The sequence below is a fragment of the Hippocampus bargibanti genome, linkage group LG01 (assembly GCF_051943395.1).
Source record: "Hippocampus bargibanti isolate YZ-2025 linkage group LG01, ASM5194339v1, whole genome shotgun sequence".
NCBI classification, from domain to species: Eukaryota; Metazoa; Chordata; class Actinopteri; order Syngnathiformes; family Syngnathidae; genus Hippocampus; species Hippocampus bargibanti.
In genome coordinates, this window is record NC_142734.1 from 33562955 (window position 1) to 33590280 (window position 27326).

At 41.4% G+C, this 27326-nt stretch overlaps 1 protein-coding gene across 3 annotated transcripts in view; it reads left to right on the forward strand.

Moving 5' to 3' along the window:
* Positions 1–27326, forward strand: part of rerea (arginine-glutamic acid dipeptide (RE) repeats a) — a 101763-nt gene that overhangs the window by 63749 nt on the left and 10688 nt on the right. For 2 of the 3 annotated variants that reach the window (XM_089012354.1, XM_089012346.1), the window contains exons 6-14: positions 1200–1304; positions 5373–5421; positions 6452–6576; positions 7148–7247; positions 8745–8843; positions 15388–15468; positions 25019–25181; positions 25278–25370; positions 26324–26523. In XM_089012354.1, the coding sequence (XP_088868480.1) occupies positions 1200–1304; positions 5373–5421; positions 6452–6576; positions 7148–7247; positions 8745–8843; positions 15388–15468; positions 25019–25181; positions 25278–25370; positions 26324–26523 (1015 nt within the window). Of the gene's footprint in view, positions 1–1199; positions 1305–2388; positions 2617–5372; positions 5422–6451; positions 6577–7147; positions 7248–8744; positions 8844–15387; positions 15469–25018; positions 25182–25277; positions 25371–26323; positions 26524–27326 lie in introns of those variants that run through there. The other variant, XM_089012362.1, reaches the window with a different exon arrangement.

The following is a 27326-nucleotide window of genomic DNA, read 5'->3' on the forward strand; positions in this document are numbered from 1 at the left end:
CAGTGGGATGCTGTATTGGTGCAGTTCTCTCAAGATAAATGCTCCCGTTGCCCTTTATTTTTATTTTTTTTTACTGGTGGCGTTGGCTGATGTCTGTGCGAGACAACTTATCTTCGTGTTGTCAGTGGTCAGACAGTGTGGTGTCGCAGTACAATTTGGCCCGAGTTAGGAGTGGGAAAAGAGAGACGTCATTGCTCACATTCTGTCCCGTCTCATTGTGGTGTTCCACTGGAAAGTGATTTACTTGAGTTTTATACATGTACATCCCAGGAATGTCTAATTAAGATGTTGACTTTATACTAGTCAGAAGCTTTAAAACACTGCGGCTCTCCCGCATATTTGAGAATATTCATTTACTCAGATTCCCTCCCCACTCCAAAATACATATTCTTGAATATGTATTTTAAGTATAACATATTTGGTGGCTTTTCCTCCCCCTTTGTGCTGTTTGTTTTCATAGAAAATACATTTTGAATGTTTAGCAGCGAATTTTTAAAAATGTCTGATTTTTTTTTTTTTTTTTTTTTTTTTTTTTTTTTTTTTTTTTTTCGTTTTTGCACAATATTTTACACACCAAAGTGCTTTGGAGTATAAGGCATACAGTCAATGATTGGCCTATTTTAACCCCACCACCATCGTAAAAAAAAAAAAAAAAAAAAAAGATAGGGCACACTGCATTATAAGGCGCATAGAAGGGAAGCTACAATAGTGCCTGCAGTTCTGCTATCCAACCACTAGATAAAGTTGTGTTAAAGGGAACACGTTACAATAGGGCTTTATCTATCTATCTATCTATCTATCTATCTATCTATCTATCTATCTATCTATCTATCTATCTATCTGTCTATCTGTCTGTCTGTCTGTCTGTCTGTCTGTCTGTCTGTCTGTCTGTCTATACCTACCTAGCTACCTACCTATTTACCGACCAACCAACCTATCTACCTACCTACCAACCTACCTACCGACCTATCTACCGACCTACCTATCTACTTCTCTCTCTCTGTCTGTCTGTCTGTCTATCAGAATCATATATAATCTATATATACCATTTACCGTGTTTTTATCTATGTGTGCATGTATACATTTCCCAATGGATATTAAATTGCTGTTAATTCTATGTGGATTCTTGCTCTTTGAGGGCAAGTATGGTCCCTATCTGCCGCAATGGTGTCTGATACTATTTGTCTGCTCTTTCGCAGGGGGAAATGCAACATTTCACATTTCTCCGACATTTTTGCTGCCAGGGAGTTCAAAGCCCGCATTGACTCCTTTTTCTATATCCTTGGATATAACCCAGAGACCAGGTGAGAAGCTTTTCTTTCCCTATTTATCCCCATCCTTGAAATATATGCTTAAACCAGAGTTGAAGTTTACTAATTTACATTGTAGTTCCATCATTTTTCACAATGGAAAGATTTGTGTTAAAATATGGATGGTGACTGCGGTTGGCAATTGTCCGAATATGAATGAATCCGCTTCTGACTCTAGTTCCAAACGATTTGTGATTCTGGTTGGAATAGTTTAAATTAAGTTTGTCCAAACAATGGCATTTTAAAACACAATAAATAAAAAAGCATATATAATAATGCACAGGATTTATATGGTGGTTTTCTGGACACCCACGGCACTCACAGTGGCTCCGTTTTTAATGCACACACACGTGTTCACACTGGTGGCAGTAAATTCGGAATGCAGCCACAGCTGCCCGAAGGCGGGCTGACTGAAGCGTGGTTGCCGGTGTGCAGCTTAAAGCCCCTCCGACATTCACACCCGACATTCATACCCAGCCGTGTGCCTTTATGAGTGACATTGGAGGCAAGTGTCCCGTGCGAGAAGAGGACATTCTATGACTCTCCCCCTGGGCCACGGTCTCTACACAACTGGCCTCCCCACAACTGATCGTTCTACATCGACATGAATATTGTGACTGTTACAAAAACCGATTGAACCGTATCGTTCGCTGTCTGGGGGTTCCACTGTAAAAATGTCGCCATCTGCTGGACGGTGTGCGACAATGTCACTAAAGCAGACACGTCAGCCAGCGATTGTGATTCCAATCCGGTACCGTTCACTCGTTGCGGCTTGTCACGTGTTGCACCGACGGTCTGTCGTCGTTGTGGTCGTGGGAGGGTTGCCAATTGACGGCACCCCCCTCTCACCGAGCTCTGTTCATTCTCACCTCTCCCCACCCTCCCTTCTCTTCCTCTGCTCCACACGTTTGGTATTCAAAGCGGCGCTTCGGCAGCCTCGCAATTGCACCCGTGTTTATGATGGCGCGCGCGCACACACACGGGCGGGGGGGTGGTCGTGGGTTGAGAGGGGCACCGATTTCCGACTCGTGCGTACGCGTGTCGGCGCCTCTGGTTGGCCGTCCGCCGCTACGGGGTCGCGGCACATGCTCAGTTGGCGTCCCCCGTAAACAGCGAGGCGAGCTGACGGCGCCGTGCGTGAGCTCTCGGGCTGCTGAGGTCACGGCACAAACTCAGTAAGCGCCGCTCCATTTTGAGCACCCACGCACAGATAAGGTGAGAGCAGGGGGGAGCGTCGCACACGCGCGGTGTCACACGCAAAAGAAGGATCCATGTCGGACATGGACGACTTGTTCAGCCCCCGGAGGTACGTTTCCCTCGGAACAGCGTCGCTTGCTTATCTATCATACGCTTGTTTCGCTGTCATTGTGCGTTCGAGCTCGCGAATCCCGAGACTCAACACCTGAAATAACGCGGTTGATGTCCACGCTAGCGTGCTTTGCGTGACGGTATCACATTCCGTCGATCGGGGACAACGGGGGCGAGTGTGGCTCCATTTTGCAAATCCTGTTTACAATCGCTCAGTGGGTTGCGCACAAAGCATGCTTGACACAACCACAAGCCACGCGTGGCGGTGGGTAAAAGCGTTTGAAAGCCGCCGATTTCGCTCGTCTCTTGTTTTTACTCTGCAGCAATTATGTCAGTGTGCCACACACTCGCGCCGCTATTGGTTGAAATTGATAAAGGGGGCGGAGCTAAGACTGATTGCGAGCACACACAAAGTTTGGATTGGAAATGCTTGTCATAAACAGCTGGGCTTGTTGCACATTCTCAGTTTTTTTTTTCATTCATTTTCATAGACCCGCTCAATAGCGTTCATTTGAACCAAAATAAACTTGCTTCCCTACTTCCCTTATTTAATCATATAACCCGTTTTTGCATCAAATAATGTGACCAATAAAGTTATTATCATCATCCCATTAAAATAAGAATAACAATGCATGAATTAACTGCGATTGGCTGGGAACCAATTCAGGGTGTCCTCCGCTTAGTGCCCAAAGACGGCAGGGATAGGCTCCAGCACCCCCCCCCCCCCCCCCCCCGACCCTAATGAGGGATAAGTGGTATGGAAAATGGATGGATGCATGAATTAATGATAGAAAATTCAAGCATGTGCAGGTGGTGGAACTCAGTTAGTGTAGTAATCTAAAACTTATCCTGTGACTGTTAAGTGTCCTTGAGAGTTTTGAAAGGTGCTTATAAATGAAATGAGTAGTATTATTATTATCATCGCAATAATAATAATAATAATATTCATGATTATATCACTATTATTATCATTATTTATTAATTTCATGCTAACAGAATTATTATAACAGATTGACATTGTATACTATCCTGTCGTATAAACCTTCTGTCAGCCATTTTGAATGCTTTTCGATTCACGACCATTTGACTTACGACCGTTCTGTCGGAACGGAACCTGGTCGTAAGTTGGATGTTAACACGACCTGTCAACATTTTGGTATTTAATAGTATTCAATTGAAAACATTGCTTAAAAACAACCGATTGACATTGTATACTATCTTGTCGTACAAACCTCGCGTCAGCCATTTTGAATGCTTTTCGATTCACGACCATTTGACTTAGGACCGTTCTGTCGAAACGGAACCCGGTCGTAAGTTGGATGTTACCTGTATTCAATTTAATTTAAAACATATTCTTTTCTTACAGACAGTGTATTGTAGGTGTTCAACTCCCTGACGTGTTTGTGTCTGAACACCTACAATACACTGTCTGTAAGAAAAGAATCTGTTTTAAATTAGATATCAAGTAGACAGGATGAACTTAATACAACAAACGCGTTACCTGTATTGGTAAGCTATTTAAATGTCAAAAGTAATGAGTTTTAAAATGCTAAACCAGAATCAGAAAGCCTTTAATAGTCCCACAATGGGGAAATTTGTTTTAAGGTTATAGTTTGTGGTGTATTTACATCTTAGACTATTAATATAGTCTGTAATTTTTTTTTTTTTTTTTATTTTTTTTATTTATTTTTTTTTTTTTTTTTTTTTTTTTTTTTTTCAAAAAAGCACCTTGTTATTTAGGCTTTTTCCCCTTTTTTCTTTAGGGCAGGGCATGCTGTAAAGCTAATACGGTCAGTGACTGTGTGGACACGTTCATTTCACACTGTCGAACCACACAGTTATGATGAAACTCTGTCTCAGCAAAATTAATATTCAAAGTTGTAAATTTGAGCAGGGTTGATTTGTGTACCTTCACCGTCAATTTATCCCTTCAAGAAAAAGATCCCATAAATGGGATTGTTGGGTCCTCGTGAGAACAACTGAAAGGATGATTAAGTGTTTGTCAATCTTGATGCCAACTCTGCTTGTCCTCTGTGCCCTCACCATGATTTATTCACCAATCATAATTCTTGGTTACCAAAGTTACCGATGGGATTGTCTGTCATAAAAATAGCATTTTGCTAAATTTTGGGGATATGCAGAGTCTGAACTTGTTGTAAAAGGAATTATTCCCGCACTGGTTTGCCCCACTGTGTCCTGTTTGTTCTGCGAAGAACATCATGGCCGCTGCAGAAAACATTGAATCAAATAAGAACCTCTCTCAGACTAGCTGGCCTCTCGTATTTCAGCCAACTCCCGATGATGGAGTGCGCGCTTCTCGGGGTGCAAATCACACTGACACATTCTGGGCTGCCCTGCGCATGGCTCTATGAAAATCAGCGCTGTTACCTAGGCAACCGCAGGGAAAGGCTTCTCAAAAGGAACAGCTTGTCATTTTCTTTAATCCACTGCAGCTGGAGATTGGAAGCACTGTTATTAAAGTGCAGTTGCTATGGCTACCGACATTTGTACCGGCAGCCGTTGCAGAGGCCCCCTCAACCCCCTGCCCCTCTTTTTCTTTTAGAGGATTCCGTTTTATGGGTGCATTCACAATAGCGAGCATGCAAACGTACTGCTGTCCAATTCGTTGTGTTGGAATGGTTAAGAGTTGTTTGAATTTCACATTAAAAGTTAATTCATCAAGTACAATGCAAACTTTTTGAAAGGTTTCCAAGTCGATAATGTCGGTTTTAATCAATCCCTTTGTCTCCTCAGGCGGCTAAACAGCACTCAGGGGGAAATCCGGGTGGGCCCCAGTCACCAAGTAAGTCATCGCATTCTTCTAAATCGTATAGCTGCCCTCTCCATTGGAAAATGGCTGTTGTTTAATGTTTTATTTTACTTTGGAAATTGTGTGAATGTTCTCAAAACACCTTAGCTGGTATGATTGCACATCAATTCAATCAAATCAACAAAAAAAAAAGAATACTTTTCAAGTCCCGCAAATATGACCAACGTTCAAATACAAGAGCATACATCGGTCCCCAAGTAGATGGGTGGACCTTAGAACTGAATGGGAGACCACGTCTGTTTCACCTCATCACGTTTTCATCAAAAGTGCCTCGTACTTGGCTTTTGAGATGTGATGGTTAATAATAGGAAAATACTCCAGTTTCTTTGCAGCATATGCAAATTCTTCTGTTTGAATGGCTTGAATGTGGCTCATTTTTTCCTGCATTAACTCATTCACAATTTGTATGGGTTCTGTTTTTTTCTTGCGGGGGGGTGCGTTTAAAGCTTCGATCAGACCTCTGGCAATGTTTTTCCCTCCCATGAGGACATTTGCCTTTTGTACAGCCATATATGTTGGGTATTTTAGATGCTATAAAACGTTTTTCTGATGTCAGTTAAAAAACAAAAAAAAGTGATGCCGGTTCTCCTTTAAATTTATACAAATATCTTATTTTTTTTAATGATGTATTTTTTTTTTTTTTTTTTTTATGAAAGGTTGTGTCTTATAATTTCTACCCAGAACACAACAAGTACATATCACTGTAACTCAACATTTGACAGAGGTTTGAATCGTTTTGAGCCTTATGTGATTTATATGATTTAATACAGTCTGTCAACATGAAATCATTGGGGGAGGTTGCGTTTTCATTTGGAATAAACCCAATAAAATCCTGCATACCATCATCCACCACACTATATAAAGTGCAATTGCCTTTGACGCATCTCCGTATCACCATCCCTGTCCTTGAGTGAAATGTTGATGAAAGGTGATATTTTCCTCTGCGTGCTATTTGTAGTGTGACACCATCTGCCTTACTCCTTCTCAACCCCAAACTATTTAGGCTAAGCTTCCAGAGCTGCAGCCTTTCCCTTCCTCTGGTGGACAGGCCATAACAGAGAATGAGGAGCTGGTCTGGATGCCGGGGGTCAACGATTGTGACCTTCTCATGTACCTCAGAGCCGCAAGGTGAGCCCGAGTCACATGCTTTGGTGTCACCCAACGTTTGTTTATATAAGGGGGGAAAAAAAAATCAACATTTGTTTCGTAAAGGAAGAGTATAAAAATATCGTAAAACAACTATCTTGACCTATTTTTTTACAATATTGGTAATAAAATGTAAAGAATGGGAAGTATGTGTGCCAAAATCAATGAAGCAATTTTGAATTGGAGCTACAAAAAAAAGTGTGTGTCGCTAGCTAGCTAGCAGAATAGCTAGCTAGCTAGCTACCTAGCTATCCAGCTTTCTCCCTATCTCTACACACTCAGCAACTTTTTACACATTGCAATATGTGACCTACTGCACCCAAAATAATTTATTCCAATTTGTAAACACTGTTTTCATTTTTGCTGTGTTTCATCTTTTTCAATCATTGGCAGTTAAACGACCAACTACCGTAGCAAATTGTCTCAGCTCATGACAGATCGCTATGCTTCCATCGAGGCCGATATTGATCAGTAATATTGAAGGAGGCCACTAACTAACGTGGGTGATATAGTTATTATGGTCGTTCACGTTGATTATCTGCTGCATCCACAGGAGCATGGCCGCCTTTGCGGGGATGTGTGACGGAGGCTCAACAGAGGATGGATGTCTCGCAGCCTCTCGAGATGACACTACATTAAACGCACTCAACACTGTAAGGGCCATACCATCATTCGCAACACTCGGTTTAACATAGTCAAAAACACCGTCGTAATGTTTGAATCACCGGGAGTCCACTCATTACAGCATCGCTTCAGTGACACGCAATGATACGGCCCCTGAGCTAGCAGAGCACCTTCCTGCAGTAAACTCTCCCTCCGGGGGGCTTCTTTTAACATCAAATATAATGCGAGATGTGGCTGTCAGACCAAATTTGAATACAGAGATATAAAATCCTACAGAGGAGATGAGAGGGGGCCATAAACAGGGCATTTGTATTCCAATTCTATAAAGCAATACATTAACAGAGCTGGCTGGTCATTGTCTGTCAATCTACCTCTATGGATTTGCAATTCCAATGAGTAGTACTTTAGTTTTTTTTCCTCAGAGGAAGAGCCTCACTAATGTCTATTTTGCAGCCAATTTAATATGACACCAGCCTCAAAGCTGCATTGCGACTGCCTTTGTCTCGGTCGGCGTTGCTCAGCGTTTCGGATTTTCCTTTCAGGTGCAAGCTGAGGTTTTTGATCATTGTCCATTCTTTGAAATATATTTTGTCATCAGTCATCATATATCTCCTCAACAAAATGCACACGCCGAAACAGATGAGAATTTTCCCTGAGACTTATACTAGGGTAATATCGTAAATATAGTGGGAGAAAACAGTACTCCAAGGGATTAAAATGTTACACTTTTCACAATAAAAGCATGCTACTAGTTTTTTTTTTGATGTTACATACAGGAAAGATCTGAAAAGTATCGTTCAAAAAAGACATTTCTAGTATTGATATCAACAACTATTCTCATGGTCGTATGTATCAAACTCCTTAATTGAACTAACATAATACAGCATCACCTTGACCAATAGTAGCTGACTGTAGACAGCTGGACATTAAACCACAAATACATTATCTGCAGACAATAGAGATGTAAAGTGGCAAGAAAAAAAGCCAAATGTGAGGAACAAGCATGTTGGGAAATGGCTCTATCTCACGCCACAATACATGTGACTTGAACATATTTAACACTGTCTTTTTGGTAGCACAGGTTCTCTGTGATGAAACTGTGAAATTTATCCCAGAGGTAAAAAAAAATTGCTAAGAAAAGAACAAAGTATCTAAATAAATAGCATAAAGGCAAAAAAACAGATTCTTAAAAATGTTAATTTATTTTTATTTCAATAAAAATGTTTTATGGGCAATACAAGTTATTGGAATTTTAATTGGATTTATTTGGGAATAATATCCCGTTTAATTTGGTTACATTAAAAAAAATTACTATGGCCCAGTGAGCCCAAAAAAAAAAAAAATATTGGATTTTTGCTGCAAAATGGAGTTCAACAAGCCTATTTTATATTGATTTTTTCAAGGTAAATGCTCCATTCCTGTTACAATTAAAAAAAGTTCAGTCCGAGTTCAATTTGAATGCTTTACAATAATTTGCATTTTTCATTTCCTAGTTTTTTATTGTCATCTTTTTTTTCCCCCTGCAGCTTCATGAGAGCAGCTACGATGCCGGCAAAGCTCTCCAGCGGCTGGTGAAGAAGCCGGTACCAAAGTTGATTGAGAAATGTTGGTCGGACGATGAAGTGGTAAGAAAACGGCAACGTTCATACAACATGTTGTGCGCATGTCAAAACGCGAATTAGGCAAAGGATCCTTGAGTATCCGGTGAGGTTATTCTCTTTGATATTGTGACGACGTGTTTAACAGCTGACAGACGATTTCATGCCTGTGGAGGGTGCTGTTGAGAGCAAGTTAAAGCAGTGCTCATGTCCTGGGTCTCAAAAAAAAAAAAACGTTCCAACTCCTCCCACCCTCAAAAGCAGCTGCATCCGGTTTATCACCCACAGAGTAAATCTTTGGGGGTGAGCCTGGAAATGGTTGCGACTGATCTGCCATTTCAATTTTGATGTGCATTTTGAGAAAGAAGTTCAAGAAATGGAATGAAAAGTGGCGAATAGGAGGTGAACAGAGCGCCGTGCCACAATAAGTAAATAGTCACACCTCTCTTAATTCAAGTGAAGTACATTGACAGAATTCTTTCGGTGGTGTCTTCTTCCTCCTCTTTTTTCTGTTTCTTGAACGTGATATTACTGGTAAGCCTGAAGCTTGGCCCCCTTTTGTTCAGTTTTGAGTTGAGCGACTCAGATGCAGAGCAAGTGGTGATGTGATGGACATATTAAAAAAGAAGGCTTCTCAACATTGTTGTTACCATGTGAAACTTATGTGGCAAAGGTTTCAAACTCATTTTTTTGCCGCACGTCACATTGTAGTTCCGGTTTCCTCTCAGGGACATTAGAATGTTAAATCCCCTCTACATATTTCATACAGAGCACACAACAAATTAATGAATCAAAATGAAAAAGCCTTTAGTAGTTTTCGAATTTGAAATAAAAAGGTTTACATGGGAAAATTTCAAATTTTGCTTTCAGGCTTAAAGGACAACCGACACCACTTTTTTGTTTCCTAACTGACATCAGAAAAACGTTATATAGCACCTAAAATACCCAAAACACGCAGGATGATATTTTTAGTCAAATGCAAAACACCAATAAAAATGACTTAAAGCACAGGTGTCAAAGTCAAGGCCCGCGGGCCAAATCCGGCCCACCACATCATTTTTTTTCGGCCCGCGAAAGCAAATCAAACTTGTTAAATTCCATGATGATTGCTAAAATCTGAGCCAAAATGTCATATTTTTGGATGTCAACCACAATAAAAGTCATTATTCTTGACTTCAGATTTGAAAACGAGTTATTCATTAATTTGCTGTGTGCTCTATATGTAATATTTGAAGGGATTTAAACATTCTAATGGGTTCCCCAAATTCATAACGGCCCTCGAGAGGAAACCATAACTACAATGTGGCCCGCGGCAAAAAATGACCTTGACACCCTTGACTTAAAGTGTCCAAAAACTACTTCAAATTGAACCCGGAAGTGGCCAGTTTCAGAAGGTCCCACCCTTGTACGTGATGTCACGCCAAGACGTCTTGCCTTGCTCGAGAATCAAAACAATGACTTCAGATTCGGAGAAGATGCTTTCTTGTTACTCATCCAGTTATAATATGTTAATATGATTCAAATACAGTAAAGTCTCGTTATATCGATATCGGATATATCGATAGTCCCGGTTATATCGATACTATTTCTATGCACGCACGGAGAAAATTACATGCAAACAGGGTCGGATATATCGATAGTCCCGGTTATATCGATATTTTTTCGGACTCCCGAGAATATCGATATAACGAGACTTTACTGTAGTTCTGAAGAGGAAAGCATACATGTTTGCAATCGATAAAAGAAGTCATTCTGTGTCATTTTGAGGCATCTGGACTCCAATGTAGCACCCAGAAAATGCAGAAGATGGCGCCCAAGCTCTGTTGGAAATGGGCTGATTTGTCTGCTGGGATTTTGTGTGAGCGAATATGAAATAGTTGTCTTGGTGCAACACACAACGATTCACCATTGCGTTATTTATGTATTTTCCATCTAATTTCGCCATCAACACGAAGTTTTAAGACCAAACAAAGAATGCATTGAGGTGATGAAAGGACTGCTACAGTGTTTCGCTTTCTCGGTCAGGGGCGTTCCCTCCGTGACGTGACATCAGGAATCGTCACCAACCCAAAAACAAGACTTCCTGAATATTCAGCGCGAGTCTTAAAAGGTAAAATATAGCTATATGCGGTGGAATCTTATTAAAATACGCTCAGTAGAAGTCATTTGAAGCAATTTTACAAATTATGGACACAACTTGTCCGGAGGCATCGGTTGTCCTTTAACAAACAACTTGGAAATTTAATTTGCTTTCACGGGCCGAATAAAATGATGTTGCGGGCCAGATTTGCCCCCTGGCTCTGGGCTTTGACACCCACGATCTATGAAAAGGTGACAAAGTAACCTTACATGAATGTTGATGATCCTTGAGATGATCATCAGCTTTAGTGGTAGTGTCTAGTGTGTGTGGTGCGGAGGCCATTTGTGCCACACATGCCCAACCTGGGGATATCCAGTAGCAATCTGCTCACCAGTTGTGCCTTTTCCGCCTTATGGCCTCAAGGGAATTGTGTCAGTCTGCCCGGTTCAGAGAAAGCAAGCTGAGTCTCTCTCTCTTCATTTATTTATCGCTCGCCTTGCCTTCCTTTTACATCTCTTCTCCTCCAGATTTGAGCGTCATTATCCCCGCCTGCTCTTTTCGTCTGACCCTCGGCTATACTTATGAGAGATGTGAATGCTAGTGACAGCGGGTGTCACTGGAATGATAGCAGTGGCCTGTCTTCAAGGTCACTTGTCAGCCAGCCTCCCCTCCTCCACTTTGACTTGCCTTGCCCTCACATGTCTCTTTGGTAGCAGCTGCTGACACATAATCCTGGACCTTCACTAAACTCTTCAGATATGTTTATCTGGCCACAATTCCTGTGCAGAATATATGTCGGCACATGTAGACTTTGGTAAATTGATGTTGTCACAGAATTTTTCTCAAGTAAATGTTACCCTTTCAGTGATAGTTTATCGTGTTATCAGGTTACTGGGTGCATTAAAAAGGTCAAAATAGCTTGTGTGCATTTGAAATTGATTTTCTATTTTGGTCCCTTAAAGGACAACCGACGCCTATGGACAAGTTGTGTCCATAATTTGTAAAATTGCTTCAAATGACTTCTACTGAGCGTATTTGACAAAGATTCCACCGCATATAGTTATATTTTACGTTTTAAGACTTGTGTTGAATATTCAGGAAGTCTTGTTTTTGAGTTGGTGACGATTCCTGACATCACGTTTGGAACGCCCCTGACCGAGAAAGCGACACACAATGCATTTTGGATACTTTGTTTGGTCTGAAAACTGGCCAAATTAGAATGAAAACACATAAATAACGCGATGGTGAATCACCGTGTGTTGCACCAAGACTACTATTTGATACTCGCTGACACAAATTCTCAGCAGACAAATCAGCCCATTTCCAACGGAGCTTGGGCGCCATCTTGTGCATTTTCTGGGACGCTACATTTCAGTCCAGATGCCTCAAAATGACACCGAATTACTCCTTTAATCGATTGCAAACATTTATGCGTTCCTCTTCAGAACTATTTGAATCTATTCGTAACAAGAAAGCATCTTCTCCGAATCTGAACTCTGTGAGCCCATTGTTTTGTTTCTTGAGCACGGCAAGACGACCTGGCGTGACGTCACGAACTGGGGGCGGGACTTTCTGAAAATCCCCAGTTTTGAGCGGATTTGTGGCAGTTTTTTGACACTTTAAGTCATTTTTATTGGTGTTTTGTATTTGACTAAAAATATCATCCTGCGTGTTTTGGGTATTTTAGATGCTATTAAATGTTTTTCTGATGTCAGTTAGGAAACAAGAAAGTGACGTCGGTTGTCCTCGAAAGTTTAAGTGTGAGTTCATATAGTTTTAGGTTCAAGTACTGGTATCGTGGTACTTTGTATTTATGTAAAAAAAATTATCGTCCCAACACTCGCTAGCCACACTTAGCCTCATTAATCTGACAATTTGTGTTAGTTCTGAAATCTCAATTTGACATGTCTTAAACTTCTAAAAGTTAGTTATTTGGCCAAAGGCTACAATTGTGGTCATTTTTAGATATCCTTGTCATATATATCAGGCAATCCTTCTATGACAATATACAAATGTGCTTCTTTCAATTTAGGTGGCACTCCACCATCGCCCCCTGGCTCCTTATGTGTGTTCCTGACTTATTCTGAAAAGATGGCTTTTAGCAAGTCTGCTGTAATGGCTCCATATTGCGTGAAAGGGTGTTTTGTTGACCAAGGTTTGACTTGGCACACAAAATAGCACATCAAAATGGGATAGCTAGCAATGCTGATTTTTTTTTTCTGATATTTTGTACACGAGTTTATGTACACATGATGAAAACCGGTTTTACAACTTCCAGCAATGAATTATAAAGCAGGAAGTGCTCACAGGCAACAAAGACCTATTGAGCTTGTTTTCAATGTCCCCTCTCCACCCACAATAGGGAGGGGAAACACACTCCCGACAGAGAGGCCTGTTTCTGCACAGCGGCTGGCCATTTGGTAGCACTCCCAGCCTTATCCCCCCCACCCTCCTTCATCCCCCTCTCCTTCCTCTCTCTCACTATCCGACGCCTCCAAACCACTCCTCTGGCGCTGTGTTGCCCAGCAACGGAGGGCTGGAGCAATAGGAGTAGGGGCAGAGTGATTCCGGGAGCAGATTGGTGGATGATTTATTAGCTGGGTTTGGAGAGCAGTGAGCTGAAATGGAGCCGACATGGAGAGAGGGAGGGGGCAGCTACCAAGAGAAAGAAAACTGGGGAAGGAGGAGAGGAGGCATGACAGACGGTGTAAATTATATCGGCGGGAACATAATTAAGGTGACATAATTAGGACAGACATAGAAATTGAAGTGAACCTCACGACGGCTGAAAAAGTAGGCATCACACCACCGTGTATCTCCGACAGGGTTTCTAAATATTGGTGAAGTCTCCCTCCATTCCTTAGCGATTGTGCTTGGTCACCAGTTTGCTCCTCACATGTTTAAAAGACTTGAAATGCTCATAGTCAAGGCATTGTTTTGTCATTATTTGACCTCAGTGGCCAAATGTCACAAGTTGATTGTTTTAGGGCGCTACTTTGTTGGAAGCCTCAGACCTCAGGTGTGGTTTGAGGCAGTAAATTCTGGCCTGAATTGCGTCGGTTGGAGACGGCTCCATCTGCTGGTTAATCAGACACTACACCGTCACATTTGTGCAAATCAACCACCTCAGTCCTGCAGTATGATTTCTTTCATTGTAGGGTTCACGCTGCTTGTTTGCCTGAACTGAAATGAATACATTGTCCCCCTTCCTGTTTTGTTTTCTCGCTGTAATTACGTCATTCTCTTAAAAAAAGTAGGATGTATTTTTTGTATCTGGTTTTGTGTCTAGTAAATATGGCTTTTGTTCCCCACTCTATTGGGTAAACATTGTGTTGGTTACATAACTTATTGTAGGCGCCGTGGAAAACGTTTGAGAAAATCTGTGTCTGGTTTTCCTCCTCTCTTGTCTCCTTCCAATGTCCCGACACCACACATCACATATCGGCCAGCCGTGTCAGTTTCGGGCTTTTTCGAATTGTTGTTTTCTTGTGTATGTCTGTGTTTCAACTTCAAGTACATGTATTATTATATAATTGCTTGGGCATTTGTTAAAACACTTGAGTTTTGAAACACGAACACGTTGGAATCAGGGAGCTGTTCCCCCGACACGAATGAGGTGAATGGGGGAAATACAAAAATCCTGTCCGGGTTTTCCCTCCTGCTGGAAATCCAGAGGCGCTCTTGCAGAAAGATCACATGTAAAGCCTTTCCCCTTTGTAGTGGGAGAGCGAGGGTGACAAGCTATTTCTTGCTTGGGAAAAAAACAAGCGGAAAAATAGTATTATACCATCGGAGACATTGTGGATTTACTCCTTGATTCTTTCTTTTCCTGAGATTTGGTGTTAGGGGATTTTGCTTATCCCCCAGGACTTTTTTTTCCTGCTTTTAAACTGAAGTTACTTAGGGAAAACGGACGGGGGCTCGCCTCTGGAACAAGAAAGTAAATCTGATGGTTGTCTGGTTGCTTTTTTAATGTTTTGTAATCTGGTCATGTTTAAGGATAAAAATGCGTTTAGTCAGGTAGATTTTTTGTATAGTTTCTCATTGAGCTGACGTTCGCTGGTCAAACCAGATAAGTGTCAGTCTGTCATCATTTCATTCTGCGATCTTTTAATTTCGGTTCAGGTCTGTTGATAGTCCGTCTCGAATAACGAAATGGAAATACATCAAAATGGTCTGTGTCGTACATGTATTGAGAGTAAAGTTTCGGTGTACCCTTTCAACTTCAGTTTTGTGATCAACATGTCCTCCCCATGTGTGTCTTGTTTTACATGCCCTCCCACACACACATAATCCCAATGTCTCTTTTGCCCTACTATTTATTCTCCTTTGCACTGACATGACTATGTTTGCAATGCACTTTAAATTGCCCACGCAGTTTTTAGATACGCATCACAACTCTTGAACCGCACTCGTGTGAAATGAAAACAACGCTTCTTGCAGCATTGCTGAATCAAATACTAACAAGCTCTCTGTCTATCATATTTGCAGAAACGCTTCATTAAAGGCTTGAGGCAGTTCGGCAAAAACTTCTTTAGGATCCGGAAGGAGCTCCTACCTAACAAAGAAACGGTACAGTTACTTATTTTCCTCTTCTTTTTAAAATGTATCTTTTCAATTTTTGCGTCTCAAATAGGATGATTGAAAATGTTAAATGTAAAAAAAGTGCTTGGCAAAATTATTTACTGTTACTTAATATATTTATGTCAGTTTTAATATATTTACTTTAATATATTTTACTGTTATTGGATTAAAAAAGTGACATTTGATCTTTTTTTTCAGCACCCTTGCAAAATGTTATAAAATACAGTTAATCTGCATAAGCAAATTGTGCAATTTGGATTTATGAGTGTACGTTTATCGCATTCGTCAGAGATACAGAGCAAGTATGCAGCACCTGTAAGTGGAACGACATGTCATACCAAAGCCTTTGGTGGGATAATGGGAATCCAATCACATTACTTTGAGGGAGTTTTCTCCCTTACCCTATTTCGGAAATCTCTCACTGTGACATTCAGAGCAGATACTTCCAGATGAAGTTGAATTCTACAGGCTGCACAAGATAGAATCCATTAATTCAAAGTATTCTTGTACAATAATGTTAGTCATAATATAGTAAGTGATGTTTGTTGTTCATTACCAATAAATAGTAAGGTTTAACAGGGCTCATGATTTAGATTTTTGTGCGTTAAACAAAACTATTTCGAGACAATGGATGAATACAAATGTTTTGTTTTTGTTTGTTCCTGTACACTGGCAGGGTGTGTGCACACTTTTCTCCGTGCTTCATACAGCATGTTAATCATCACCGACTAACTCTGTGACCAACTGGGTCAAATTCTAAGAAGCGTAATGATTAACTCGTTTGTATTGAAATTTGTGCCGATAATTAAAAAAAAAAGCAAAACAACCATGGATAAATCGTGTCCAGATGGCTATATTCCTTCAACTATTTGTTTACTAAATGACATTTGTATGTCCATGTTGCTCGGAAGTCGCACACTTTTGACTTGGGCGGTTATTACTTTTGGCGATTTTGACTCTTTAAGCAAACTGTTGTTCCTGTGAGACCCTCTCGAGTCTGTATCATTTTTATGCAGCTCCATTTTCTTTTCTGCTTTGAACTGTCAAGGCCAGCAATATGTCTCATACATATATTATAGACTTTCATGTTTTATCATTGCCCCGTGAACTGTTGAGTGGCACTTTTGGCACAGGGCTTGTGAAACTTTTTATTTGTTATTCCATTTTCAAATCAGACAGACATGCCAGGTCAATTATAGCTGAGGTTTAATAAAAATGTGTATGCAAAATGTCATGTAATAATTATAGAGCACAGTTAAACTTGCAAATGAATTGAAAATTAGTGCATTAGCCAAATGTCAATGCTTTGTTTACCCACCTCTACGCCAGCGGCCATTTTTTTTTGTTTGTTTGTTTTCAAAGCCCAATTACAATTTCCTCAATATTATATATGGATACAATTTCCTGCAAAGGTTTTGTTTAATTATTATAATGTATGCTTGGTCCAGATTGGCTATAATAAAAGGTATGAGTTCAATTCAACCTGGAGGGGAGTCTTCTTGGCAGGAGATGTAATAGACCTCCTCCAGGTTTGAGACCTGCCACCGCCATACACCAGAGAAAGATTAATTTTCCCTCAGCAAATGGAAAATAAACTGCCCTTTAAACACGTTGGAAAAAAGGGGGAGAAAATGACACAGCAGTGTAACGGCGAGTGGAAGAGAAAGCTAAGAAGGCTGGACGTTAGCTTACTGTCGACACTAAGCAGCCTGGCTTTTTTGCGCACAGACTAAAACTCTGCTTATGACTGAACTTGCGTTTGTACTGATCGGAGCGAGTGCCATTTAATACCCGAACGAAAGCTCTTGTTTATTTGCTGCCGCCTCCTTCCTAAATCCTACCTCGAAAACACGAGCACAACAATAATTTGGTATGTGACCACTCTTTTCACGCATATATACTTCTGTTCTACTTTTCTCACGTCGGAACCACTGTGATTGAGCTATAGTGCTGTCCTTAAAGGCCCTCGGGGTGCTTTGGTACTCTTGTCGTTTCCTCCTGTTCGACCTTATTAGCCGAATCGGCGCTGAAGCTGCAGCATTGGCTCAAACAAGCCTGAGCTGAGGGCAAAGCACCCAGCACTGTGTAAACACACCAGGCCTGACTAACACTCTGGAATGCTTCATATAAAATCCGAAAATGGGCCCGGAGGGGGAAGTGGGTGTGTCGTCTGACTGGCCTTGCTGCCACCATTTCCTTAAGTCCGGAGTTGGTGTCATAGGAAACCAGCTCTCTCCTGCCAGTAATTAAATAAGTAAAAATAAGTAAAAGTGGCAAAGTAGCAGAACGCAAACTGTGTTAGCCTACTAGTGTCAGCCTACTAGTGTCATTGGCATTTTTTTTGTGTTTTTGTCCCCCACAAAAAGGTGTTCTGAGGTTGCTGTTCAGTGGCCGAATTAAATGGAACATTGAGATGTTAGCTCTTTCCCCTTAGAAAGTAAATGTTAGCGTGTTAGCATTTCATGTTTAGTATGCACGTCGCTATACACAATATACAGTGATACCTCAGCTCACGAATCCTTTAACTCGAAAACTTTTTGCCTCACGAACATTAAATTCGCGAGCATATAGTCTAGGTTTTTGGCGAACGAACACCAAACCACACAGTCGAACAGCACCACCACCAAGTCGACCATCGTATTCCCAATAAACAAATATCTGCAGATATCTAAACTCTTGAAATAATGTGTTCAATGAACTGATCAGCTAGTAGTCATCGAATACCGTATATAGAGAATTATGTTTCCAATACCTAAACTCACAGAGACAGTCAACTTGCATACCATCGACATATGACTTAGTGGAGCTTGTTACATTCATTCACAAATTTAAATTCCTTTTTTCAGTTTGTGTCCTGTGTCAAACCCAAAGCATGTGTTTGGGTTTGATTTGGGTTTTGGTTTCAACGCATCCTCAGATAAGCGGAGTCTGGGTTTACCATCAGCCACTGTAATTTGTTAACATCATCCTTTGAAACGAAATGTCAGTGAGATTTTGGATTTACAGACTGATGGACGAACGTTGTCATTTGTGAGAGCCTTGGATTTATTGGGTGACAGTAAACATGGAGATTTGAGGGCACAAGTAACAGGAACAAGTATTTTTTGTTTGTTTTCCCAGCAACTCATTATCAGTGGGTGTTCAGATAGTGTGCAATCTCTGTATCCTTGAAGAAAAAGAGAGCACTTGAGCCCTCGGGGTCGTGTCATGAACAAAATGCCCGACTAGGGGGAAAAAAACTGTTTTCAACTCAACCTCAAAGCAGATGTTTGCCCTCGTCCAATCTGTTCCAAACGTCAGAGTAAATTAATTGTCACGTCCTTAGATCAGCAGCCAGAACCCTGGGCAGGAGTTTGATTTACAAATACTTTGCTTGAAATCTTAATTAAAGCAGCTACAAACGACAGACGCCCATGTCAGTTAGCGGCAGATGTTGAAAGTGTCACGGAACGGCTTCCGTGCGGTGCCAATTGATTTGACTTGTAGGCTGGTAGACTTGACTGTCCGTGGTGATGTTCTACGAACTGACAGGAAGCAAGAGGAGAAGCTCAGCAAAAGTATTTTTTTTCCCTGTCTAAAAGATGGACCTAGGACAGCTATCATTCCCTTTATAATTGAGCGCCTTGCTCTGCTTCATGTTGTGTTTTGGGGAGGGAACAGTCTTATCAGCACACAAAAAAAAAGACTTTGTTGTCATCCAATCTGCTTTCATTGGGAAAAGCGCTTACAGCAGGAAAAACACGAGTGCTGATTCTTCAGCATGTGCATCCCTGACCCATGAAAGCAGGGCTTATTCAGTCATTCTCTTGCTGAAAGGCTCCGCACAGCAGGGAAGAGTTGTCTATTTAACCGCCTTTCACATGCACCCCGCTCTGCCAACTAGTCTTTTGCAATTCAGCTAATACCGTCTGCATAGAAACTAAACGCCGTCACCGCTCGCCTTTCATTGGGGCTATATTAAAATTTAGTGAATGGGTCAATTAGGTTTATTATAATGTGATGTGGGCGCTTTTGAATCATGACATCAAACTGTGGGAATTTGAGCTGCATACCTCTTATTGAAATTCCTCCTGACAGTGTTTTAGTGATCAATTTGACAACTGGCTTCAAAACAGGAAATCTGAATCCTCTGATTTTTTTTTTTGTTAATTACAAATATTAATATGTAAGAATAACTAATGTAATATACACACGCACGTTTCCTGTTCATGCAGAATTGGGAATTTAGATGAAGCGAACATGGTTAATTAGTATAAGGCAAGGGTGTCAAAGTCATTTTTTGCCGCAGGCCACATTGTAGTTACGGGTTCCTCTCAGGAGGCGTTATGATTTTGAAGGCATTAGAATGCATACATATTACATATAGAGCGCACAGCAAATTGGTGAATAACTAGTTTTTAAATATGAAGTAAAAAATAATGACTGTTATTGTGGTGTACATACAACAATTTGGAATGTTTGTTTGGACTTGAGCAAGCATCATGGAATTGCACGAGTTGGATTTGCTTTCGCGGGCCGAATAAAATGATGTGGCGGGCCAGAATTGGCCCCCTGGCCTTGACTTTGACACCTGTGCTCTACTCCCTCAGTGGTGTTCTGTGTTGTGCTTTCTTTTAATTGGGAATTTAACTGAACTGAAAAAAAGGATAGCATAAGGCAGGGGTGTCAAAGTCATTTTTTGCCGCGGGCCACATTGTAGGTATGGTTTCCTCCCGAGAGCCGTTATGAATTTGGGGAAGCCATTAGAATGTTTAATCCGATCCACATATTACATATAGAGCACACAACAAATTAATAAATAACTAGTTTTCAAATCTGAAGTCAAGTACAATGACTGTTATTGTGGTTTATATCCAAAAATATGAAATTTTGGTTAAGAATTTAGTAAGCATCATGGTATTTCATACGTATGATTTGCTTTCGCGGGCCGAAAAAATTGATGTGGCGGGCCGGATTTGGCCCGCGGGCCTTGACTTTGACACCTGTGGTATAAGGCGAGAAGACAGTGAACAGAACACCAACCGGCCGAGGCAAAAATATCTCAGAAATCCAATAATATCATTGTATATTTTAATTTCACATTGGAGTTGTGTTCTTATCTGTGAAAGATGAGTCCCTCTTGTGAGAAACTGATGCAACAGCAAAACAAGAGGGAGGCGAGAGAGGACAGGACAAGGCGTAGTGAGCCAAGCAAAGGAGGTATTTACCCAGCGGCCCAAAATAATCCATAATTTAGTTTTACATCCATTCTGCAATTTGCTCTTGGCTCTAATGTTGTCGTGATCAAATATTTTTGCCCAAATTGATTACAAATAAATTAATAGGATTTTAGATCAAAGAAGCAGAAAGGCATCGCGCAGTGCAACCACAATCTGTCCGGGAACCACATGTATGGCTTGATTCACATTATTTTTCAGTTTTGTCGTCAGAAGTGATCAAGAGCACAACAACAACAACAAAAAAACATCTGGTCCAAAGTCACTCTCACACGCAACCCAAAACACTGGGTTGTGCCAAGATGGCATCCTATGATTTACTTCGCTAGGCTTTTACTATTAGCATCCCGTCGACACACGTGGTCCAAACACAAAGCACATCCATAAATACAGTTTCGAATTTCACCTCGGTTGAAACAAACTCAACCGTACCTCTCGGTGCGTGTCAGTAAGCGGGAAGAGTGCCAGTTCAGGCAGCTTCAAATGATGTTTACACAACTCTCCATCAGTCACCGTAACCCACAAATAGTTGTGTGATCATATTCTCTGAGAGCTGTTTTGGAAAAGGTTGTGGTCGGGTTGTGTGCTTGATTGTCCATTGTTATCCACTGTTGGCTTTTTACTCCCTTTCGGCTCTCCTCCACAGTCGGCCCACCCCCTCTTTCTGCTTTCCTCTGTTCGTTTTTTCTTTCCGTGCTCCCGCCAGTAATGGCCTTAACCGTTTGGCTTCCTGTCAAAGCGGGGGCCTTTTGTGGCTCAGTCACAAATCTGCCAGGAAAAACACAAACCATCTGTTCATGCCTTAGCCCGAGCAGGGATGAGAGTGTAAATGCACACGTTTAGCCCTCTCTCTCTGTTGTGACTGTTCGCTCGAGACTTCCGAAGTCTTCCCATTTGGCCTCCCAACCAGCAATTACGCCTAGATGATTGGAACCTCATCAGGTCTAATCCTTAAAAGCAGGAGCATCGTAAGTTGTGATTCAACACCATGTGAATCACCGCTTGATGCCGAGCGCTTCGTTTGATAGCATTCGAGTTGTTCCCATCACTAAAGTTTCACTCCCAAGCCCTCGCTTTGTTTCTCAGCCTGGTCGCTCTCTGTGGAGTAGAAACATTAGCATACTCGAATCTTGTACTCCAATGTATATGTCACACATCTGTTTGTTTGAAGGCAACCGTTTTAAATGGCAATAAATGGAATGGAAGCTCCGAGTGTCGTGTTCCGAGGGTAAACCCTTCCCAATGTTGGATAATCCACTGACCAGAAAGCTCCTGCAGATGGAAGCTCTGTAAAAAGCCTCATAATGCTGAGCTTATGTTGTCACTATTTCATGTTCCACCGAGTGGCAGCGCACTCTGTACTGCTTTGGTATGATTTAGTGGACAGGCGCGGGGAATTAGAGCTCGGCCAGCCAAGGCCACGCTGGACTGGAATTCTTTGCTCTCGGACGTCAATCTAAAACCAGCGTTTTGGTTGACATGTCTCTTATGCTACTCTAGCATATACCGTATTTTCCAGTGTATTAGGCGCACCCGCTTTTGGGTGCGCCTTGTACACCAGAAAATACAGGAACTGCATCGACAACTGGTTAACCACTCCTTGCTCCGCCATTAGCAACCAGCCACACCGGTCCATCGACGGAGCTGTTCATGCCCGTTTAAAGGCACATGTTCATGTGTTAACCCGTGCCCAATGCAATGGTACTTGAGACGGTGTGAATGATGGAGAGGCAGAACATTTTGTCTGCCAAGCAGCTGTTGAAGGCGTAGGTGTCGGGCCGCAACCAGGAAGCGGGAAGGCATTGCTGAGAAAAAGTCACGATGACGCATGCAGAATGTTGTGCCTTCTCTAGTGGAGTTGGAAGGAGCCTATCAACTGCTAACTTGTTTCTATGTCGTGACATTACGCACAAATTAGTTTTCAAATGTGCCTTCAGTAAAATCTTTCATTAAAAAAAAGTTTCTATCGAAAGAGTTATTCAGCCTCATCTGTGCTGAGCTCCCACGTTTGAAATCAATTCAACTACTCCAGATGTGCTCGAGTGTAGCAATCAGGAAAAAAAAGTGTTTTCAGTATTGCTTTGACTGCAAAGAGCAAGTTTTCAGCATCCGTAGGTACATATTTAAATTCAACCGTCGTGTGAGGATACCTGATTAAACTGGCTCATAAGTCCACGAGGCAAATCATTTTCTGCCAAGAAAAGCAACCATTGAAAAAGCATAAACTCACTTTCCTAACACTCTTTTAATGAGCAACCACTGACCAATCTTGTTCTCTGCGCATTATTACAGCACCATGATATTAACTTGGATTTAATTTCACTTTGGGATAAGAATAAAGTTGAATACAATTGCATCTTGAATCTCTTGAACATAACTTTTTTTCCTTTGATTGTTATGGTCAACCTTTTTTGACGACTCTTTCAGTAGATTTATGCTAGTGTGACACCGACAAGCTGTAGATTAAACAGAAAATGTAACACTAGAAAAAAAATATATATAGTGACGGTTCTCTTGTTTTCTGAAGATGAAACGGGATTGGTCGTTACCTGAGCAACTGTGTTATTTTTCACCCTGAAAGCAAGTGACAAAATGGCTGCCCACTTAAAAAAAAAGGGGGGGGGGGGGGAGTAATGCATATTCCACACATGCAACATTCATCTGAATTGAGTCCAGGGTTTTCCAAAGTTTTTGTAAAAGGGGTCAGATTTGTTGTGTTGCAAATGTAGGGGGACAAACCTTGGCAGACTTTCTTTACATATAACACAAATTAATTTAAATACATTTCAGCGTGCCACTCTGTGTTTCACATGTTCTTTTTTATTTTAATTTTTAGCTATCAAATGCGTGTTTTGGTTCATTTTAAAACATACATATCCAAATTGAATTGACATTGAACATTGAATATTCACTTCGCTTCACTTTTTTTAAACACATGTTTGTTTGTAACAGTTGAACAGAAGTGATTGTTCTTTTGGCGATTGTTGCCATTTTAGATTTTTTTTTTTAATGTAGAAAACCACTATTCTAGAAAATAGGGGGTACATCAACAACCGTTTTTGCTGCGAAATAAACTACCCTGTAGCTTATTATTGTATCTATGCTCTACTGTGACTGTAAAGTGTCCTTGAGAGCTTTGAAAGGCGCTTGAAATAAAATGTATTACAGTAAAGTCTCGTTATATCGATATTCAAGGGAGTCCGAAAAAATATCGATATAACCGGGACTATCGATATATCCGATATCGATATAACGAGACTTTACTGTATTATTATTTATTCAGCCAATTACTCATATAAGAATTTGCTGTTCCTGATTGAGCCTCGAGATGGCAGCACTTAAGCACTACTCCCCAATGTATTTATTATACATGCTAGCCAGGCGTTATTGATTTTATGACGGAGGCTGTGGGCCGGATGAAAATCAACCACGGGCCGCCTTTGGCCCCCGCGTCAGATTTTGGACATGTCTAGAATATTTTTATTGTAAACAAAATGTTTGGGTTGACTTCTAGCACACAACGCACTCATTCATCTGTCAAGTTTTCGAAATGAAACAATCAGTTGGCGTTTAAACTCTTTCTCAAACAGCAGTTAAACAGACCTCGGCTAGAAAAACGAATGCCCTCTTGACTTCAAAGGTTACAGTTAACTTACGACTCACTCGACAACCGCACCACTCCTTCATGAATCTGGAAGGGAGGCCAGTCTGTGTATGTTGTGTGTGTGTGTGTTGGGTCAAGTGCTGGCTCACAAGTTAAAAGAAGGAAATGACATGCTTGTGTTTTACGAGCGTGTCCAGAGAGCTGCACTTAATATGTATGGGCGGAATGCTTTGGTCGACACGATTGCAAGGGTTGAATGTTTCATTTGGCGATTGATTTCCTGACGAGCCTTCCTACGGGCTGGATTTATTCAACAGGCTTGCTTGCAAGATCACCCCACCAAATGTTTGATTAAAGTGCAATTGACTCTTCCAATGAAGGGGCGAGGAGCCATTTCACTCCCCATTTGTAGCTCCAAAGCGCTGCCTGACACCTTCTTTTGTTCCCATTCAAACTGCTGCCACCCAGGCAGCCACCAGCGCACTGATCCTCATATCCTCGCCTTCAGTCAGGCTTCTCGCCTAATCCTCGGACAGACGGGCCTACAGCGCAAACATGCCCGGCCAGCTACAAATCCTGGCATGGACTCTACTGCTCTGCCGTCTCTCGATTTGACATATTGTTCATATTCTGCTCTATTTTTTTCCTTTGGTTTGTGATTTCTCTCTTTATTTCTTTATTCTCCATCGGCTTCACATCACTTTTTTTTTGTTTCCAGGGTGAGCTAATTACCTTCTACTACTACTGGAAGAAGACCCCCGAGGCAGCCAGCTGTCGAGCCCATCGCAGACATCGCCGCCAACCCGTCTTTCGGCGTATCAAGACACGAACGGCTTCAACTCCTGTCAACACTCCTTCCCGTCCACCTTCGAGTGAATTTTGTATGTATTTAACACTCTCTAACAGAGTGGGTGACCTCATATCCTTTGGCGTTTGGCTAAAGGTATATAACGTGTGATGTCCTTTTTCTCTTCTAGTGGACCTCAGTTCAGCCAGTGAAGATGACTTTGACAGTGAGGACAGTGAACAGGAGCTGAAAGGCTACGCTTGCCGCCACTGCTTCACGACCAGTAAGCCGCTGCGATTCGCTTATGGCAGAGTCATTCACACTTTTTCGTTTGAAGTCCCCACACAAAACAAAATGGAAGAAAAAAACGATAGAGAACAATTTTCAGTTACTTGAGGATCATTAATGTTATTCTTCAAATCAGCCACACGGCTGGAAAAAGCTATTTTTACCCCCAAAATTGATATTGTCTTTATTCATTATGGTGTTTTGACAACAAATGATTATTTTCAACCAAGGGTGTCAAACAAATTAATGAAGAACTAGTTTTCAAATCTGAAATCAAGAATGACTGTAATTGTGGTGTTCATACAGCAATTTGAAATTTTGTTTCTGACTTAAGCTACCATCACGGAACTTGACATGCTTGATTTGCTTTATCGGGCCGAATAAAATGATGTGGTGGGCCAGATTTGGCCCCCGGGCCTTGACTTTGACACCATTATTTTAAACGGTAATGGTTGATTTGTCTCTTCAAATATAGCCAAGTTCGACAGTACGCCCTCCCATCTGACTCTGCCTATCTTCACCTTTTTAGCTAATTTTACAGCACATGTCAAATGTAATGTAATTTTTTTTTCGTCATGTCACGGGCCGCTGAAAAATAGATGGTAGGCCGCAAATGGCCCTCGGGCTGTAGTTTGGGCATCTGTGATTTACGGACCCTGGCCTGGATTGCATCAGCATTGGCTGACTCCTTATCACTGTGCAGCAAGACAGATGGGCATCAGATGATGTTGAGACTAATTCGATCAAATCAGACACGAGGCCAAAGCTCAATGGCTCACCACCTCATTATCTATCCTCTCGACTCACAGCTGGTGCCCATTTGATCACACGCAGATTAACACAATGCCGCAATCAGCGAGGTTGCTAACTTGAGCTTCACTGATCTCATTCGTATTGTCATTACTGAAAATATGTCACATCTTTTTTTTTTTTTTTGCAACCCTTCAGCCTCCAAAGACTGGCACCACGGAGGCAGAGAGAACATATTGCTGTGCACAGACTGCCGCATTCACTTCAAGAAGTACGGGGAGCTACCTCCCATCGAGAAGCCCGTGGACCCACCGCCATTTATGTTCAAACCTGTCAAAGAGGAAGAAGATGGACTCAGCGGGAAACATAGCATGAGGACCAGACGCAACCGAGGCTCGGTGCGCACTTTTTACCCCTTCTTCTCTCTGTCCTTTAAAGGACAACCGACGTCACCGGACAAGTTGTGTCCATAATTTGTAAAATCACTTCAAATGACTTCTACTGAGCGTATTTTACAAAGATTCCACCGCATATAGCTATATTTTACGTTTTAAGACTCGCACTGAATATTCAGGAAGTCTTGTTTTCGAATTGGTGACGAGTCCTCACGTCATATCACTGAAGGAACGCCCCTGACCGAGAAAGGACAAACAATGCATTTTGCGGTACTTTGTTTGGTCTGAAAACTTCCTGTTGATCCGTGTTGATGGCGAAATTAGAAGGAAAACACATCAATAACGCAATGGTGAATCTCTCTTTGACTTTCGCTGACAAAATTTCCAAGCTGAAAAATAAACCTATTTCCACTGGAGCTCTGGCGCCATCTTCTGCATTTTCTGTGACGCTACACATCAGTCTTGATCCCTCAAAATGACCCGGAAGGCCTTTAATCGATTGCAAATCGACATTTATACTTTGCCTCTTTAGCACTATTTGAATCATATTCATAACTGGATGAGTAACACGAAAGCATATTCTCTGAATCTGAAGCCATTGTTTTGATTCTCGAGCGAGGTAAAACGTCTTGTCTTCTGAAAATGGCCACTTCCGGTTTCAATTTTTTGCAGTTTCAGCACACTTTAAGTCATTTTTATTGGTGTTTTGACTAGAAATATCATTTTGGGTATTTTAGATGCTATAAAACGTTTTTCTGATGTCAGTTACGAAACCAAAAAAGTGATGTCGGTTGTCCTTTAACTCT